The sequence below is a fragment of the Syzygium oleosum genome, unplaced genomic scaffold (assembly GCF_021117445.2).
Source record: "Syzygium oleosum isolate NSW1041296 unplaced genomic scaffold, Sole_v2.1 Sole_v2.47, whole genome shotgun sequence".
Lineage (NCBI taxonomy): Eukaryota > Viridiplantae > Streptophyta > Magnoliopsida > Myrtales > Myrtaceae > Syzygium > Syzygium oleosum.
This window is the reverse complement of record NW_026607531.1, coordinates 1,123,995-1,140,388: the sequence shown is the minus strand read 5'-3', so window position 1 is coordinate 1,140,388 and position 16,394 is coordinate 1,123,995. Positions and strand designations below refer to the sequence as shown.

The 16,394-nt window shown below is 41.2% G+C and overlaps 3 protein-coding genes and 1 long non-coding RNA gene across 13 annotated transcripts; 2 read left to right on the top strand and 2 right to left on the bottom strand.

The window, feature by feature from the left end:
* The first annotated feature begins 724 nt into the window (after positions 1-724).
* On the top strand, positions 725-4,756 carry LOC115694516 (ADP-ribosylation factor 1-like). 2 transcript variants are annotated; one of them, XM_056306764.1, is made up of 7 exons: positions 726-768; positions 1,256-1,430; positions 1,599-2,751; positions 3,028-3,098; positions 3,788-3,907; positions 4,289-4,407; positions 4,509-4,756. In XM_056306764.1, exons 3-7 carry the CDS (start codon positions 2,604-2,606, stop codon positions 4,597-4,599), a joined length of 549 nt encoding a protein of 182 aa, XP_056162739.1. In that variant the 5' UTR covers positions 726-768; positions 1,256-1,430; positions 1,599-2,603; the 3' UTR covers positions 4,600-4,756. The 2 variants fall into 2 exon arrangements, with proteins under 2 accessions (XP_030477479.2, XP_056162739.1); XM_030621619.2 differs by lacking the exon at positions 1,256-1,430 and having other exon boundaries at positions 725-768.
* A 572-nt stretch (positions 4,757-5,328) lies between these two features.
* On the top strand, positions 5,329-7,403 carry LOC115694507 (ribosomal RNA small subunit methyltransferase-like). The gene is made up of 2 exons (XM_030621613.2): positions 5,329-5,785; positions 6,468-7,403. The coding sequence occupies exons 1-2, from the start codon at positions 5,468-5,470 to the stop codon at positions 7,209-7,211; spliced, it is 1,062 nt and encodes a 353-aa protein (XP_030477473.2). The 5' UTR covers positions 5,329-5,467; the 3' UTR covers positions 7,212-7,403.
* Positions 7,404-9,309: 1,906 nt separating this feature from the next.
* Positions 9,310-14,533, bottom strand: LOC115694517 (phosphatidylinositol 4-kinase alpha 1-like). 9 transcript variants are annotated; one of them, XR_008815424.1, is made up of 9 exons: positions 14,358-14,533; positions 13,873-14,021; positions 13,579-13,739; positions 13,337-13,403; positions 12,351-12,587; positions 12,104-12,258; positions 10,724-10,892; positions 9,942-10,106; positions 9,310-9,562 (listed from the first exon to the last, which is right to left on the bottom strand). XR_008815424.1 is itself a non-coding variant. In XM_056306700.1 (8 exons), the coding sequence occupies exons 4-8, from the start codon at positions 13,342-13,344 to the stop codon at positions 9,546-9,548; spliced, it is 324 nt and encodes a 107-aa protein (XP_056162675.1). In that variant the 5' UTR covers positions 13,345-13,403; positions 13,579-13,739; positions 13,873-14,021; positions 14,358-14,533; the 3' UTR covers positions 9,310-9,545. The 9 variants fall into 9 exon arrangements, 2 of the variants coding, with proteins under 2 accessions (XP_056162675.1, XP_056162674.1); XR_008815426.1 differs by having other exon boundaries at positions 12,104-12,230; XR_008815425.1 differs by having other exon boundaries at positions 12,104-12,212.
* A 409-nt stretch (positions 14,534-14,942) lies between these two features.
* On the bottom strand, positions 14,943-15,836 carry LOC130136599 (uncharacterized). The gene is made up of 2 exons (XR_008815430.1): positions 15,222-15,836; positions 14,943-14,977 (listed from the first exon to the last, which is right to left on the bottom strand). It is a non-coding gene; the product is annotated as an uncharacterized LOC130136599 (long non-coding RNA).
* Positions 15,837-16,394: the final 558 nt, after the last annotated feature.

Here is a 16,394-nt window from a genome sequence, read left to right as displayed (position 1 = left end):
GTTTGTATGTGTTCAGTGCTGATCCGATCAAGGGTGAAATATCTACTTACCCAATGGTTCACTTTGGGATAGCTTTTGTCGTCTAGTTAGGCACCACAATATCCAGGAATCACATGAAAACGTTACGAAAATAATGGCAGAAGGAATAGCTTTTATCGTTTATTTAGGCACCACACTCTTCATGAATCCTGCTAGAAGTTATGAAGCAGAAAGAATTTTGTGGCAATAAGTGCTCTTTAACTAGCAATGAGCACATAATCTTTATTAACATCTCCACTTACTATTAGGTATCTCTTGATAAGAAAGAAAGATTAAAAGAGAATGGTATTTATTCTCTTATAATGGTGTGAGAAACAATATACATGAGAAGCCTTTATATAGGCTTAGAGGAGTAAAGGAGCCTAGCATTCTTCCTATGTGGGACCAAAGAGAAAGAAGAGATGTAAAGGAAAACCTACAAAACTATACAACATGTTCTAACATCTCTTTCTCTCGTTGCTAATGCCAATGTCAGCCACCCTCCTTTTTTGTCACCGCCGTGGATTTCTTGCATATTATCATTGTGGAATTTAACTGAGATCCCCACATACCGATTCATCTTCTCGGCTGTTACTTGTACATTTGTCTTGTGGAATTCATGAACAGGTGATATGGTTTTTTCTATCAAGTTTTCTGCCTCTGGCTAGTGCAAGGATAACTATGTTTGATGCCATTGAAATGAACTTGGCAATCAGTGTTGAAATAGGAACAGGCAAGGGACTTTTGGAGGTATGGGTGGCACATGGTCTGAATTTTAAATCGAAACTGCCAAATAGCATTCTTTTCCTATTGTGGTTTCTGCCTTTGGGTACTCATCAATTACAGATACTTTTCATGTTAAGATCCATGCCGCATGAAGTCGTATAGCAGCTTGTCAAGATAAGTAATTGTGTTGGGACTTACGGTCTTTTTCTTTTCCCTCTAAAGAAGAAAAAATAGCGGGCATGGCTGCGGTGACATCTCTCCCTTTAAATTAACTTCGGAAGTCTGGCTGTGGATATTAACGTAGTTGGCAGTAATAGAACCTTAGTCCTAACTTTGGGGTATTAAAGGAACTTGTAGAAGTCTTTTTCTGAGATTTGAAGTATATCCTGGCTGAAGCTCCACCCTGGCACTAATTACAAATGCATGAGATGAGATACATATTATAAGTACTCCATAGATATTTTCTTGGCCTTGAAATTGATAGCCTTTTTGACTTTGTGTTTATTTACAGTTGATGCCAACAATGACTTGCGCTGTCAAAAACCAATAAGCTATTCTCTGGAGCTAAATTAGTATCTGGAATTTTGATGAGTCTATTGGCAGATGAGAGAACTTCTGTTTTATCTCGGAAGTTATTTCCTAGAATTCAGTTTACACAGCACAGAATAGAAGCTAATCAAATGAAGGTAGATATGTTTCTAGAAGTTAGTATTGCACAAACAGCTTCCTTTTGATTTTAGGTAAAGCTTCGTTGGAGTTCCTCACTGCCGTGAGGTGCACTCCTAGCTACATAACTTACTATGTTCACAGTTTGAGAAGTATCTCACGAGATAATTTTGACTTCATCCCTGCAGAACTTTGGGCTGACATCCCCTTTGCCGACACTCGCTTTGGCCGTTACAGCATTAGTGGGAGTCCTGACGGCAGTCTTTATATTCCAGTCCGCATCTAGCAAGTGATTGGATCCATGGTGATGTTTGTGTCTGTAAAGTTTGTTGCTGTGAGGAGATGACTCAGTACACATTCTCTAGTTGTAATTTTTGTAAGGGATACATGTCATTCGACTTTGTGACCGCAAAAGTAATGGAATTTTCTTCCCTCTTTCTTCTGATTTGCATTTCCTTTTACTTCATCTTTTTGACCATGGTTGGTGGGTAAATCATTGCATTCTCTATGAAAGCAATTTTAGCTTTGTGCCTTTAGCTTCCTCTTGACACTGAGAATGCTGCTGAATCAACTCTCATGATCCAATTTATTCTTTTATCAAACAGGGTGAAGTAAAAGGAGGAATAACTCCATTAACCACTGTCGCATAGAAAATTGCATTTTCCCCTTTAAGAGTTTGCCTATCTGTTTCTGGCATCATGGAACCTTTCCCTGTCCCTCCCTTTAGATCTGGTATGGAGGAGTTATCACATTGAAAAGGAAAGCCTGAACACTTCTGCTGAAATGGGCACTTAATGTACATTTTATTTTTTAGCCTTTTCAAGTCTAAAGATATGCTTGGATACTTTAGAGGTAGTGTTGGTTATGTCAGTGATCGTGTGCCTTTAGATGTTGGCACTTGTACCCCTGCATCAATCAGGGTTTTAATACAATCGACTTTTCCTCTTCTTTATACAAGAATCAATTCCATTTCCCTTTTCTTGCAATTGCGTCTCACAAGGTGCTTACTTTGTGAATAAGAGATCTTCTTAACAAAAGGTCTGATCTTTCCTCGACCATAGGCTTCCTTTCAAGTGGCCATTTTCATTCATTTTCAAGTTGTTTCCCATCTCATTCTCCAGTCTACTCTCTTGACGGAACAATCTTACTCCATCTTTCTCTGTTCTTGCTCCCTCTCTGCACAAACTCCAAGCATGGGGGTTGCGATATCTAAATTTGCAAAGAGGTTTCTGAAGAAGAGTGCGCTGAGGATACTAATGGTGGGTCTTGATGCATCGGGCAAGACGACCATCCTGTACAAGCTGAAGTTAGGCGACGTTGTCACAACAATACCAACCATCGGTACACACACCATTTACTTATGATGAGGAACCTTTTGGTCTTCCTTTTTTTCTCAACCGAAATCTTTTACCAGCATATCTAATCTAACTTTACCACTTATCTTTAAGCACACTCTGTTTTGTGCTAATCTCTGAAATTAACATAATGACACATTGAAATCCAAAGCATGAAGATGGGATATCAGAAGACGATTGTAAATTACGGAAAGGAAAAAGTCTAAATCTTTAATAGTGAGTGCAGGTCAGTCATCATATGTTATAATTCTCTACTGGGCAGGTTTCAACGTAGAGACAGTAGAGTACAGGGATGTCAATTTTAATGATTGGGATGTTGGAGGGCAGGACAAGGTAATACGACTTCTGTCTTTAAATGTTCAGCCTTGCTGCGTTTGAGATAGATTCTGAAGCTGTGCAAGATTACATTCCTGTTGTGTGGTTAGAGCATCTCCCCTGGGAAAAACAGAGTACTAAGCACCTCATCTTGTTGCGTTTGATATAGATTCTGAGGCTGTAGAAGATTACATTCATGTTTTGTGATTAGAGCATCTCACCTGGGAAACACTGAGTACTAAGCAAGCACCTAGTACTCACAAGATGCTGTCGGCGACTTATAAATGTGACAACCTTCACCATTGCATAAATTCCCAAACCACATGGGCTCCATATCGAGCACACACGCCGGGACCAGGACATCTAGTAATCAAGTGGGACCCGCGTGGACGCCACCGAAGTGATGGTGTCTAGGTGCGTGGTGCAGTTGATTCCAAGTCCACCTAAATATACCTAATTTCGAAAGAGTGATTCACAAATTCTATTATGTGACAAGTGACTACTTTTAAGAGGTTAGGTAGTGAAAATCTGGTCAAAAAGCCATCCAACGTTTTTCCACAGAAGTAAAGTTTTATGGCATAATCACATACAGCATTAGGAAGCCCTTTCTAGGCCACCATGTCCTTGACTGAAAGATGTCGAGTATTATACCGTGTTTTCGAAGTCGGTTGCATGCTTAGTTGATATGGAGACACCTGCGATACCAGATCCGGCCTCTGTGGAGACACTACATCCAGAATGCACAAGGACTCATCTTTGTGGTGGACAGCACCGACAGAGAGCGGATCGGCGAAGATCGGAGCGAGTTGCATAAGATCCTAAGTGAGGTCAGTCGCTAGGTCATGTATATATACTGTTCTAAGACAATCCCAGTAGTTCTGTTATCATCCTCTGCGTTGCATTGATGCTGCTGGTCTTCACCATTTGAAAGTGGAATGCCCTCAAAGCAACTCGGAATGAAGCAATGGCCTGGTTATTGTCAATAAGCTATGAGGCAAAGTTCAAAAAGCATATAGGTTTTTTTGGTAAGGTCAAAAAGCATATAGTTTTATGCAGAAGAGAACAAAATAGGAGAAACAGATGCATAACTGTCTTCAGTTCACGTTCTTCAGAGGGTACTCATTTGTAATCAGCAATTGCAAGGTCTCCGGGCCTTGGCATTACATTAAAATTAATTGCATGTCACAGTACATCATTTTCTTTGGCAGAAGGAATCGAGTAATGCAGCTCTTCTTGTATTTGCCAACAAGCAAGACCTGCATGAACCTATGCACGCCTCCGAAATTGCTGACAAACTCGGCCTGCATTCACTCGGTGAGCGTCACTGGTAAGCTTTAGTTTTGTCATTCACTGAAGGAAGAGGCTCTGTGCGAGTTACAGATTGGTTTCGTCTCAACTGTTGTTGTCTAAGAAAAATATTTTGTTCAGGTATATACAGAGCACTTCTGCAACTTCTGGACAGGGACTCTACGAAGGCCTCGATTGGTTGCATAAAAACATCCCCAGCAAGGCCATGTAGGAGGGTCTATTGCTCGATTCTTCAGCAGCAGAAACTTTTACAAACATACACAGAGCAGATTGACGAATGGAATCTATGCTTCATCTTTCTCGAGCTGTATTCCAGCCATTTATAAGCAAACCGAACTTCCAAGACATCATCACACCTCAAAGTGCGAATTAAAAACTTTGACCGTTCAATTTAGTCCATGAACTTTTAATTTGTTCAATGTAGTCCTTGAACTTGAACTTAATATTTAATGTGGTTCTTGAACTTTTAATTTGTTTAATATAATCTTTAAAATTTTTATAGATGTTACAAAAATTTCAAAGATTACATTGAACAAATTAAATATCGAGGGATCACATTCTGCATTGAGTTAAAGTTCAGGGACAATATTGAACAAATTAAAAATACAGAGATCACATTACACATTAAGCCAAAATTCAATAATTGTTTGTGTCATTTTTCCTTTTATTTGCTTAGTAGATATTTTTGTTAACTATATAGCTGTGAGTGAAAAGTATTATGGGGGATGGGGCAGTAAAATAAAAAAAAAATATTTAGACGGGATAAATGTTGTTTAATGAAAATGAGGCTAAATAAATATTTTATTATCAGCCGTAACCAAGTATTGCCTTTTATTAAGAAATATTTAACAAAATCATAAAATATATATTTATTACATAATGCTACATTTTAAAATTTACAACAGGAGTCACGAACTTGTGCACGGCAGAACCTACGATCACCCGCGCCACTCTCCAACAGAAAGTGAAGGCGGCGGAGCAGCTCGCGGCCTCCAACCCTAAGCCGTCCTCGCCGCCGCCGCCGCCGCCGCCGCCGTCACCGTCGGAAACCCTAGGCTCGAGACCACGCTCCGCCGGCAATGGCGGGGGGCAAGGTGAGGAAGGACAAGCCGAAGGCCATGGGCAAGGCCGCCGCGGCGCCATACCAGGGGGGCATCTCGTTCCACAAGTCGAAGGGCCAGCACATCCTGAAGAACCCGCTCCTGGTCGACTCCATCGTCCAGAAGTCCGGGATCAAGGCCACCGACGTCGTCCTCGAGATCGGCCCCGGTACCGGTAACCTCACCAAGAAGCTCCTCGACGCCGGCAAGTCCGTCGTCGCCGTCGAGCTCGACCCCCGCATGGTCCTCGAGCTCCAGCGCCGGTTTCAGGGCACGCCTTACTCGCGCCGCTTGAAGGTGAATTGAATCTTGAAATCGGAACTTGTCTGGGAAGGTTTCAGATTTTGTTGGTGAAAAGAAGGACCTTTGTGCGTGAATTTGCAGTTTTGAGCAGACTTTGAGGAGTTGAAAGGATTTTGATGGGTATATGGATTGACTTGCGTTGTTGGTGCCTTGTTTTTGGAGCATCCCACTTTATGAGTACATAGCATCAAACAACCTGGTTAGAAAATGTTAAGGTTTTGTAGCTTCAATCTATCTTGCTCTGTGAAGAAGTCATAAGGATCGCTCGAATACGTTGCATCTATGTTTGGTTAACAGACTCTGACATGTTGGTAGAGCTTTATATTCAAGCTACACCAGCAAGACTAGTTTTTGTGTTTGCAAAAAGGTCTGAATCGAATGTCAAGCGCTAGTTGCAGAAGATGAATTAGCGTTCTTCCCCATGAAAATCGTGTAACATGTGTACCGATCGAATTGCTTGAGTCGTGAAGATTATTAAGGCTGTCCTGTTTTTATTGGTTTCTGAGAATGTATATCACTGCTCTTGATTGCATGCTTGTTCTGCTTCATTGAGTGGTGGAAATCGTAAGGCTGCTCTTTGACTACTTTGCGTTCCTTTAAAGATCATTGTAATTTTTCTTTAAAAAGGCTATTGGAGATGATCAAAGTTTCTCTTTCCAAATTTCCATATGCTCAGGTTATCCAGGGCGATGTGTTGAAGACTGATCTACCCTACTTTGACATTTGCGTGGCCAACATTCCTTACCAGATCTCCTCTCCCCTCACATTCAAGTTATTGAAACACCAACCGCCCTTCAAGTGTGCGGTGATTATGTTTCAGAGGGAATTCGCGATGAGACTGGTTGCTCAACCCGGTGATCATCTCTATTGCCGTCTCTCCGCAAACACCCAACTGCGTGCTCGAGTCTCTCATCTCCTCAAAGTCGGAAAGAACAACTTCCGGCCGCCACCAAAGGTGGACTCGTCTGTGGTCAGGATCGAGCCACGAAAACCGGCTCCCGACGCAAATCTCGTGAGAGAGTTTGATGGGTTGATGCGCATATGTTTCAATCGGAAGAACAAAACACTCGGTTCCATTTTCAGGCAGAAAACAATCCTTTCAGTGATGGAGAAGAATTATAAGACTCTCCAGGCGTTACAACAATCGCAGAGTAATTTATCAGGGGATTCAAATTTTGGAATGGATGGTTTGGATTTTGGAGATAATGGGGATGACTTGAGGATGGAGGTCGATGACGGCGGAGACGACGAGATGGAGTTGGAGGATGGCAACGGAGGGGAAGTGTCCAAATTTAAGGCGAAAGTTTTGAATGTGTTGAAGGAGGGGGATTTTGAAGAGAAAAGATCATCCAAGCTTACGCAGCAGGAGTTCTTGTACCTGCTCTCCTTGTTTAGCAAGGCTGGTATACATTTCTCTTGATGAGTGTAGCAATTCTGAGGTATGCAGTTTTGGTGATGTTTAGTTTCACAGCTTTTAAATGTAAGAGTGAGGAAGAAGTCCTTGTTGACTTACTTGATTAGTTATCATCTACATGTTGCAATTTTACGATAAGAATTTTAACTTAGCGGCTCCTGCTAGTACTTATTACACCAGCTGAGATTACACTGTCCATCTCTCTCTCTCTCTCTCTTCCCTAACCATGCTTTTTATCAGACAAACTGCCCTTATCATGTTCTTGTTTTTCCCTTCTTTTTCACACCGCTGCTGATGCGAGGTGAAAAAAAAGAAGCAAGATTCTGTCTGGGGATTTAACATTTACTCTCTCTGAATCCTTGATACCGTTCTTGTTATCGACTTTGGAGGAACTAGATGAGAGACAATAAGCTCGTTAGCTAAAATCATGAGATTGTTTTGATTAAGTGAGGTGGGATATTGAAGTGGCACGGATGTAGCTGAAGCCTTATTTCGGTTCACGGTTAGGAAGTATGGTATAGTCTCCCATTGCACGCCTGTTACTGCAGAAAACTAGCACGACGCAGTTCACGGGCAGCTAGGTCCGTCTACATCGACCGAACTATATGAAAGATCAACAGGGGTTGCCGCCAAGGGCTTCCTTGCGTCTTCTATTGTTTGCTTGCAAATTTGTTCCTGCCCTGAGATTTAGATTAGCGAAGATCCCCTGGCTTGCAAGATTTTCTATGTTTCGGCTTATCAGCGATTCAGTCGCTCCTCTAGCTGCTGGTGCTATATTGCTAGGAGCACGTCCAAACTGGCTTGAGCTTGACCATCTGCTAGTACTTTTACCCTGCTTCTGAAATTTTTTGCTGGGATAGGTGGTAGTAGCCTCTCTCTACTATTCCGGGATGAACTGCTGGGTGTGGACTCACAGTATATGTTGCAACTCGATGATGCAGCTCTGATAATATGTCCGTTTTTTTCAAGCATGCGTTGCTACATCGCGACTCTTGAGGCATGTAAACCTTGAGCTGTGTAGATGATGAGTCGTTTGCTGTTTAATGCACCGTCTTTCATCGATTCTGTCACCTTGCTGTATATTGAGTCCTTTACACCTCACCTCAAAGTTGGAATGTTTCTGTGGCTATAGTCCTATGACGTTCCTAGTCTGGTCTTTGGCTACATTTATAAACATTCCGATCATTGTGTAAGATGGAATGCTCCCACTCTCATGCAGTTTTCTTCTCAACAGTTTCCTTAACCGAGATTGGTATAGTATCTGGAACATAGTATCCGGTAGGTCGTTGGATCTCTTAAAGGTTGGGTGGTTTTCCTTTTGTACTGGATAACAAATTTATGATCTTGAGGTATAACTTTTTCATGAACGTCGATGTCCTCGCTGGTCTTCAACGAATGTCGTCAGTGCTTACTTTTTGACATTCCCTTGTGCATTCATGTCAAACACTGGCCCAAACTACATACGAGCTCGAGGACTTTGACTTTTGAAGTAAGTCGACATTTTAGTGACAACCGAGCCTTAGATCTTGTCTATCATTAACCTGCCACCCAACACGAAACATTTCTTGCGTTATATTTTACCTTTGTTAATTTATAATCAAGATTTTAACGTCTCATGCATATGCATGGACGTGGAGGAAATCCTATCGCTATTCCTTTAGAACGTCTTCATGATGAGTCTTTTGCGCCATGCATAGCAGCATGTGGGTTTTTATGAAAAGAGGAAACGTAACATGAATCCTATATACTTCACTCAAAAACCTGCACATAGCTTGGATCTTCTACTTGAATTTATGGTGGCCTTTCCTTTTGCTATATGAACAACATAGTCGGGTTTTTCTGATGTTTCAAGTAATTGTACACGGGAAGTACTGCCAAATGCACACCCAGCTAAGCGTGTGATTAGTATCATTATAAGCACCAACTTCACCGACGTGCGTGCAAATGTTAAACTAGAGGAGGCTTGGTTGCTGTAGCAGTTTCCTTGGTTTGTCATTCTTGCAAGCGATCTCATTTTGAACAGGGAGGAAAGTTTACATTTGGCATCGCAGTGGGGTCCTCTCCTCCTTTTTTTGAAAGTTGAATATGCCCCTGCACCCTGGAGTAATAGCGTAATTTCCAGCATATGATTATAGCATATGATTACATAACAAATCGTATTCCAAATTTAAGAAGTTGGATATGTTTTCTCCACATATGAAGTTTCTCTACCACAGGTCATATAAGAAAGGTTTTCAGAAAGACACGGAAGAGTAAGCTATTATAATGAAGAAATCCCGTGTCCCCTACATTGGAATTTGCGACCATTCATTTCAGAGAGTCACTGCCCCAAGGCCTGTGTCAAATATGCGATCTTCCTGAATCCAAAGTAAATGATTAGCAATTTCCACCCACAACTCGACAAATAAACAGGCAGATCCACGTAGATAGGTTACAAAAAAACACGGATGAACAGGCAAAGTACATTTAAGTCTGCATAGAGCTGTACGTGTGTGTACGTGGTTAGAGAGAGGGGCAGCACCACTTTGACTAATGTGGAAGAATTTCAAACAGATAACCCAGCCTTTTTCCAATTAGTAAGATATCGCAAAATCATACTGAATAGTGATCCTGAATTTATGAGCTCTTCCAAACAAGGCAAAAGCATCATTCAGATTAATCTAGCCTCATTAAGCGCCTCTAAGCCCCTCTAACTAGATTAGGCTTCATGAGAATCTTCCTCAGGAAAAGAGAGACCTGAAGATGTGAGAAAACACTTCAGGTTAGAAGGCAGGCTGAAGAATTTTTAGTCCATCTCTACACAGCGCCATCAGACATGGCATCCCATCTGATCCTAATATACCCAGTGCCATGGTGCTCTCTAATTCACCTTCGCCACTCTAATTCCTCAGCATAACCAACCTGCTTTTTCATTTTTCCAAAGTTAGTCTGAGACCCCACCCAGGTAGTAGTGCAAGAAATTATTTTGTAGACAACAATCTTGCAGAAAATTACTAGTCTAGAACCTACAAGCAAGTTGCAACAACAAAATAGATGAATTTATCAAAACTACCGACAAATTTATTAGTATACTAATAATTCCACGAGATGATAGCATAAACAAAATGGAACAATCTATTGAAGAGCAGCGCCAAGATATCCTCAGACGATTAAATTGCATAGGTAAATTATTTAGAAGGCAGTCTCAATTCCAAAAAAAAATATACCAGCCATGACAATTGCTATCAGACACTGAAAGACTGCGGGCATAAGATTTGGCATTTTCAGGTATGCAAAGAAAAAACGGAATGCACTTCTATTAGAGGTCAAGGTTTTGCTTCCACTGAGGATGCAACCATTGCTACTAAATCTTATAATTTCTAAAAACGCTACTGCAAGAAGATATGTGGCTATTACACCTGTAAAATAAGTGACAAAAAAGTTTCAGATTGAGAAAACTTTACATTGAAGCTGAGGAACAAAAATCACTGTAAGACCTAAAAGTTAACTACATAGTGTAACGGACAGACTTTCCTAACCTGAAATTGTGCTCATTCCTCCAACATCTACTCGCCCTCCCAAAGCAGCAGAAAGAGCAGCACTGTGGGCTACAGCAGCTTTCTCATCGCCACTCCCTCTGCAACTACCGGGGTTGTGGAGAGCATTAAATTCCAATTCATCTTCAAGCCATGTCACAGAGCTAACTACCTGGAGAGCAAAGTAACTCATTTCAAAAATTTGAATGCTGTTCAATTGCCAAATTTACTTGAACTATCAAAAAAGTTTCAATCAGGTCAAGCAGTTGATCTTAGTAAGAAGAGACCAGAAAGTACATTTATCCGAGGAAACCAGAAATACTAAAGTTTACACTTTTGAGAAAACTTAGCCTATACATATGAAAGAGGTCCCACAAGGCTACAATTAATCACCTGACATTATAATATTCTTGCAGATAGCATTAACCATAAAGACTTTGCTTTTCAGCAAATACTCTGCGGAACTAAAAACGTTTGAAAATAGTGACTTGCCAGATTCAGTAGCTTACGATTGGAGTTAAATTCTTTTCAACATCGGGTTGGGCAAGGCCTCCACCAAAAGTCTTAGACTGAGTGTTAGGGCTGGGCCACAATTTTGGCAAAAGCCCACGTGGCCCAGCCCATGCTCACACCTATCTCCAGCAATATATCGCTTTCTGGTAACCCCAATTTTACATCAAAGAAATTACACTCTAGACTCTCTAAAGCCCTTAAGTTTCTCTCCCTCTATGATAGCCAAAAATTTGATAGAGGGCTAGCAGCAAGCATCAATCTCTGCTCTTTGTCAATCACAAAACAAATTCCTTTCAAAACCCAAAGTTCAAAAAGCCTCAACCCAATGAATGCTTAAAAGTCCCAATGCAGCATTCACCAGTTGTCTCACTCCACTGCAGTATACTGACTCAGATGCTGTTACACACAAAGCACCTATTTACAAGCTAAAACCTCTCTTTTGAAATTTGTCAGTTCCAAGTACATGATCATGCACAAAAAAAAAAAGATTTCCTACTTCTCTGCAGGACCTTAATAACAGCAAAAGCAGAATATATATGAAAAAGGGAAGTTGCTAATGTCAATATAGAAATGGAAATTCTTAGTTGTGAAAATCTCTCTCTTTTATCAAGAGAGACGTCAATGGAATGAAAATCATTCTAAAATTGCAAATCATAATATATCACATATAAAACAAGAGCTTCAGAAATGTTTGGCCTCTTCATTTATTGAGTGAGCACTTGTTTAGTGGGAATGCCAAGCAACTCTTATTTGGATCATCCGACATCGTCGTGTAACTTTACTGTCCATCATTAATAATTATTCAAGGCATAACAATATAGATAGATAAGCAACAAAATATCCAGCTATACTGCAGGAGAAAAAACTTACAGGATCACAAGAACTGGCATCCATCTGCAACCTAATTGCAGCATTCAGTGTCCTTCATAAAATAGCTCCCAATTTCAGTCAACGACATAATAGGAGCTATTTCGGGTAACTGCGAACATGATTGTTTCTTGTGATGATAAAAGAAAAATCTGGAGCTGTTTTCGGTAATTCCCATAGCATCAAGACAAACTATGAATCATAAGAAAGGTTGTGCAGGATAGAAAAAAAATTTGTAAGATGAACTTACAAGGGGAGGAGTCCCCTGTGAAATTTCCTGGACAGCAGCAGACCGCCGTGCGTTCCACGCGTACGGTCCACCCACAGCCTAAAGAGGAATTGCACTTATGCTTCCCATACTAGACCAAAAAGAGCTACATAGAACCATAAGTTCCGAAATAACTTCAAAAGAGATGGCTCCACGTCATCGAGGGATTGAAGTCAGTACATATCTCAGCAACAGCAGGAAGTAGAGGGCCCAAAAGATCTGCTCCACTCCCACAATAGCGCAAGTATCACCAACAACTCCCCAACAATTGGAATACAGAAGAACAAAGGTCTCATTCTATAAGCCATCCTTACCGTCGTTTTCACAATAAAAAAAGAAAGCCCTTTCTGGAGCACCATACCAATGGTTTCACTTTTTTTCACCATTTTTTCAACCAGGTAAAGATAGAAACCACACATAAAATAGAAAAAAGAGTTTCGGCTCTGACAATGGCTTCTCACTATTATCCCAAAGCTGTGAAGTTAATCACAGTGGTGTCTGGCAATTTAACTCATAAGAGTTGTGGTCATAACAAATTCCGATCATATTTACAAATGAGGAAAAGCAAGAACACAAGCATATCTCACAGCGTGTTAGCTACAGCAAAGAAGCTATTCTATTCCCCATCCCCTCCTGATGGGATAATTAATCCAACAGGTCATTGAAAAACATATCAAGAACAACTATTCCATCAGAATAGCTATGCCTATCCCTTGGTCCCATGGGAATAGCAAATAAGACAAAAATGAAGGTCTAAACGTATCATTCATAGCACAAACCTATACTTCCTTCAAATGCAATTGACAACTGCTTCTCTCCCTGATTTTAAGGTAAAGCACATCGGAACACTTTTTGGAAGAACTATCAGAAGTAACTAAAAAATATAAAGTTGCCTCAACTATGTAGGGCACAAGGCCCAAACTATTTATAGTAAGCTACCGGCATATATATGTTAAGGAAAATGATACCTTCCCATTTTGCTCTCCTCTGCCAAGCCTACATCTGAGCACAAAGATAGCAGACGGTGACAGTAATCTGTACGCAATTTAGTACTTGTAAGATGGCTGACAATCAGAAGAAACCCAGCAGAAGAGTCCACAACACCATGGAATAAGTCAAAATCCATTTAGTAAATCACATCCTAACGTTACAAACTCGACAAATTATCCTTGTACAACTTGCAAAGGATACAAAGGGAAACTATGCAGACCTCAACGCGTTCTGTTGTGGCTTCCCAGGCCAATGTTTTTCGCTTTCAACAGACCCTAAACTCGAAAGCCAGCTCAAGTAGCTTCTTGTCATCAAAACCACGGTCTCGCAAAATGACTTCTCAAAGCCTGTACTTGCTATATGAGACACAGCAACAAGGAGCTGCAGCAAAAGGCGGAAGAAAAGTCTGAGAAACTAGGCTGCTGAGGGAACCTTGCAGTTTTATAAAGCGAATTTATGGGCAACATTCCAATTACATAAGAGCAAATAAGCGCTCTAAAGGAGAGGTTCGTACACGAATCTGCAGTAAACCAGCAGCTGAAGCATCGCCCTCGGCAGCACCATATCCACAACTTCAGACTTGCTAATAGCAACACTTAAATCTACTGCTGTGCGTATTAGGTTAAGTTGCACAACAGGAACTTCCTGCTTCTCCTTTCCACCCTGAAATTAGTAAATATTGCATACAAATGCAAGCAAATATAGTTCAAATAGAAAAAGGAAAAATTTAAAAATACCAAAAGAAGCACTACACTGAACAACCGGCAACTGAGCTTGCGAGGTAAGATCTCTACAATGGGAACTTGGGCCCTTCTAGAACATTATCAAATTATGCAGTCATAAATCAGATGAATAGATCACAATAAAACTCTAAGTGGACTCCAACCGAAGAGACCCAAATATTTCAACGAGAACATGCTTGTATCTTACATACAAGTATTATCCGGCAAGCATTGACTAGGTATGTACGAGATGAGTATGTGCTTATCAACGACTCACCGATATTCATCCAGGCTGTTCATCGTAATCATTCCTATCCCGGACACTTGCTGCTAATCCGATGATAAAAGTGTTTATAGAAGCCCGGTCCTTGCTCCAGCCATATTCAATCACTTCACAGCTTGCCTTCATTACACTCTCAACCATGGCTCCATGGCTACTGGCTCATGCATCAGCCCGCCACAAATTGTAGTCCCAGAAAAAGGATTAGATGGATGAACACATCGATTAGATTAAATTGTGAATGGATGACGCTAACAGGCATAATTCCTTTCTTAAACGCACCTGAGCACATGCAGGTCGGTACAAGGAGCTTGAGGTGAACGAGCAAAACTCATAGCAGCTGTCCACCCTTGGTGACAGCAATTGGAGTCACCCCAGTAAGCAAAGCACAGAATAGACCTTCGCACATCCTCAAATTCCTCCGGACAGATAGTAAACATGCCTCAGCAGCATCAGTGAATTATACAAGAGTCTCAAGCCAAAACTTCTTTACAGCTTTACCATCCAAATCAAGAGATGGTAGGCTCAATCTTGTGATGGCTTGATAAACTGATAGTTTTGCATTGATTATGGCTTTCGAAATTGGATCCTGTCCATTCTGGTCCCGCTTTTCTTATCTGTACGCGGAACCAACAATTCAGCAATCGGCTGCTTCAGCTCTCAAAAGATGTCAAATTTTAAGCTGGGAACCTATAGCTAGCTAGAGCAAGAACTCAACCCTGAAAGGTCGCCCCCCAACTACTTCTGCCAAAAAGACCATCATCAAAATATCTCTATCTTTCAATTGGACTCCATTGTTCTTGCAGAGAAGTTACATTTTATAATGGAAACATTACAAGGACCAAGAGGCCCGCCATTTACCAGAAGAAGATAGCCACCAGAAAAGCTTTGGAGATGGCGGCATTGTCTCCACCTCAGCTGACTGCCGCGACCGCATTGTCTCTGTCTGGTGAAGGCAGCGATCTTGGCGGCGAAATCCGGCGTATCGGCCAAAACGAGACACGTCCAAAGAGGAGGAGGGAATCAAGCACACAGGAACTCGATAATGACCGACTATGGCCGGTGATCGGACAGAGACTTCAGACTTGGCGAAACCCTACGAGAAATGGCCTCGGCTTGGGGGACGTGCCCAAAAATCCCCGCCAGTTCAAACTACCGCCGACTGAGGGAAACAATTTTAACATAAAATTTTAGTTAAATTAAATTAGAAACTAAAAAGAATACCAGCGGGTGGGCTGCTGGCGGGCGGCGGCGGCGGCGGCCGGCGACCCTCCCCCGAACTGGGACGAAGGGCGGCAACCGTCGCCCAGATATGGGGGAGGCCCGATCTGAGAGAGCATCGCCGCTGTCTCCCGCTTTTGGTGAGGGTCACCGGCCCTCGCTGAGGCGCCGGTGACCTTGCTGACCACCGTTGGGGCGACGGCCACAAGCGGGAGAGCTGGTCATTTGCTTTGTGCCTTAACCCTTATACATTATTAATAGTACACCGCTATATTTTTCTTGTCCATTACTTATTTAGATTCAAATAGATAATTCCATTTACAAAATTAAAAATTCTTCAAAATTTTATTTGATGTGGAAATATAAGCCGAAAGTGTTTTTTTTTTTTTAAAATTCGATTAAATGCACACAAGGTAAAGTGCTTTTTTGTAAATGCAATTATCTATATACCGACGTGCTAACGTGTACCCCTGGTTACAAGACGCTGTGCAAAATGCATTTTACCTCGTGTGAGTTTAATCGAATTTTCAAAAAAACAAAAAACAAAAAACTTTCAGGCTTCTATTTCCGCATTAAATTCGCGCCTTCCCCTCCCAACCTAAATCGTGGCTCCTCCACTACGACAATAATGATGTGCACAACCGTGCTAATGTTAATTTGCTAGTAGATAAATATTCATTTATTCAAAATACAACATACTCTATTAGAATTTTTCATTCACTGAAATTAAAAAGTTCGGGAAAAAAAACATTGCTTATCTACGAATATAATCAAAGCAAAAAAAAAAATACTTTTGAAAACGATTGCTAAAAA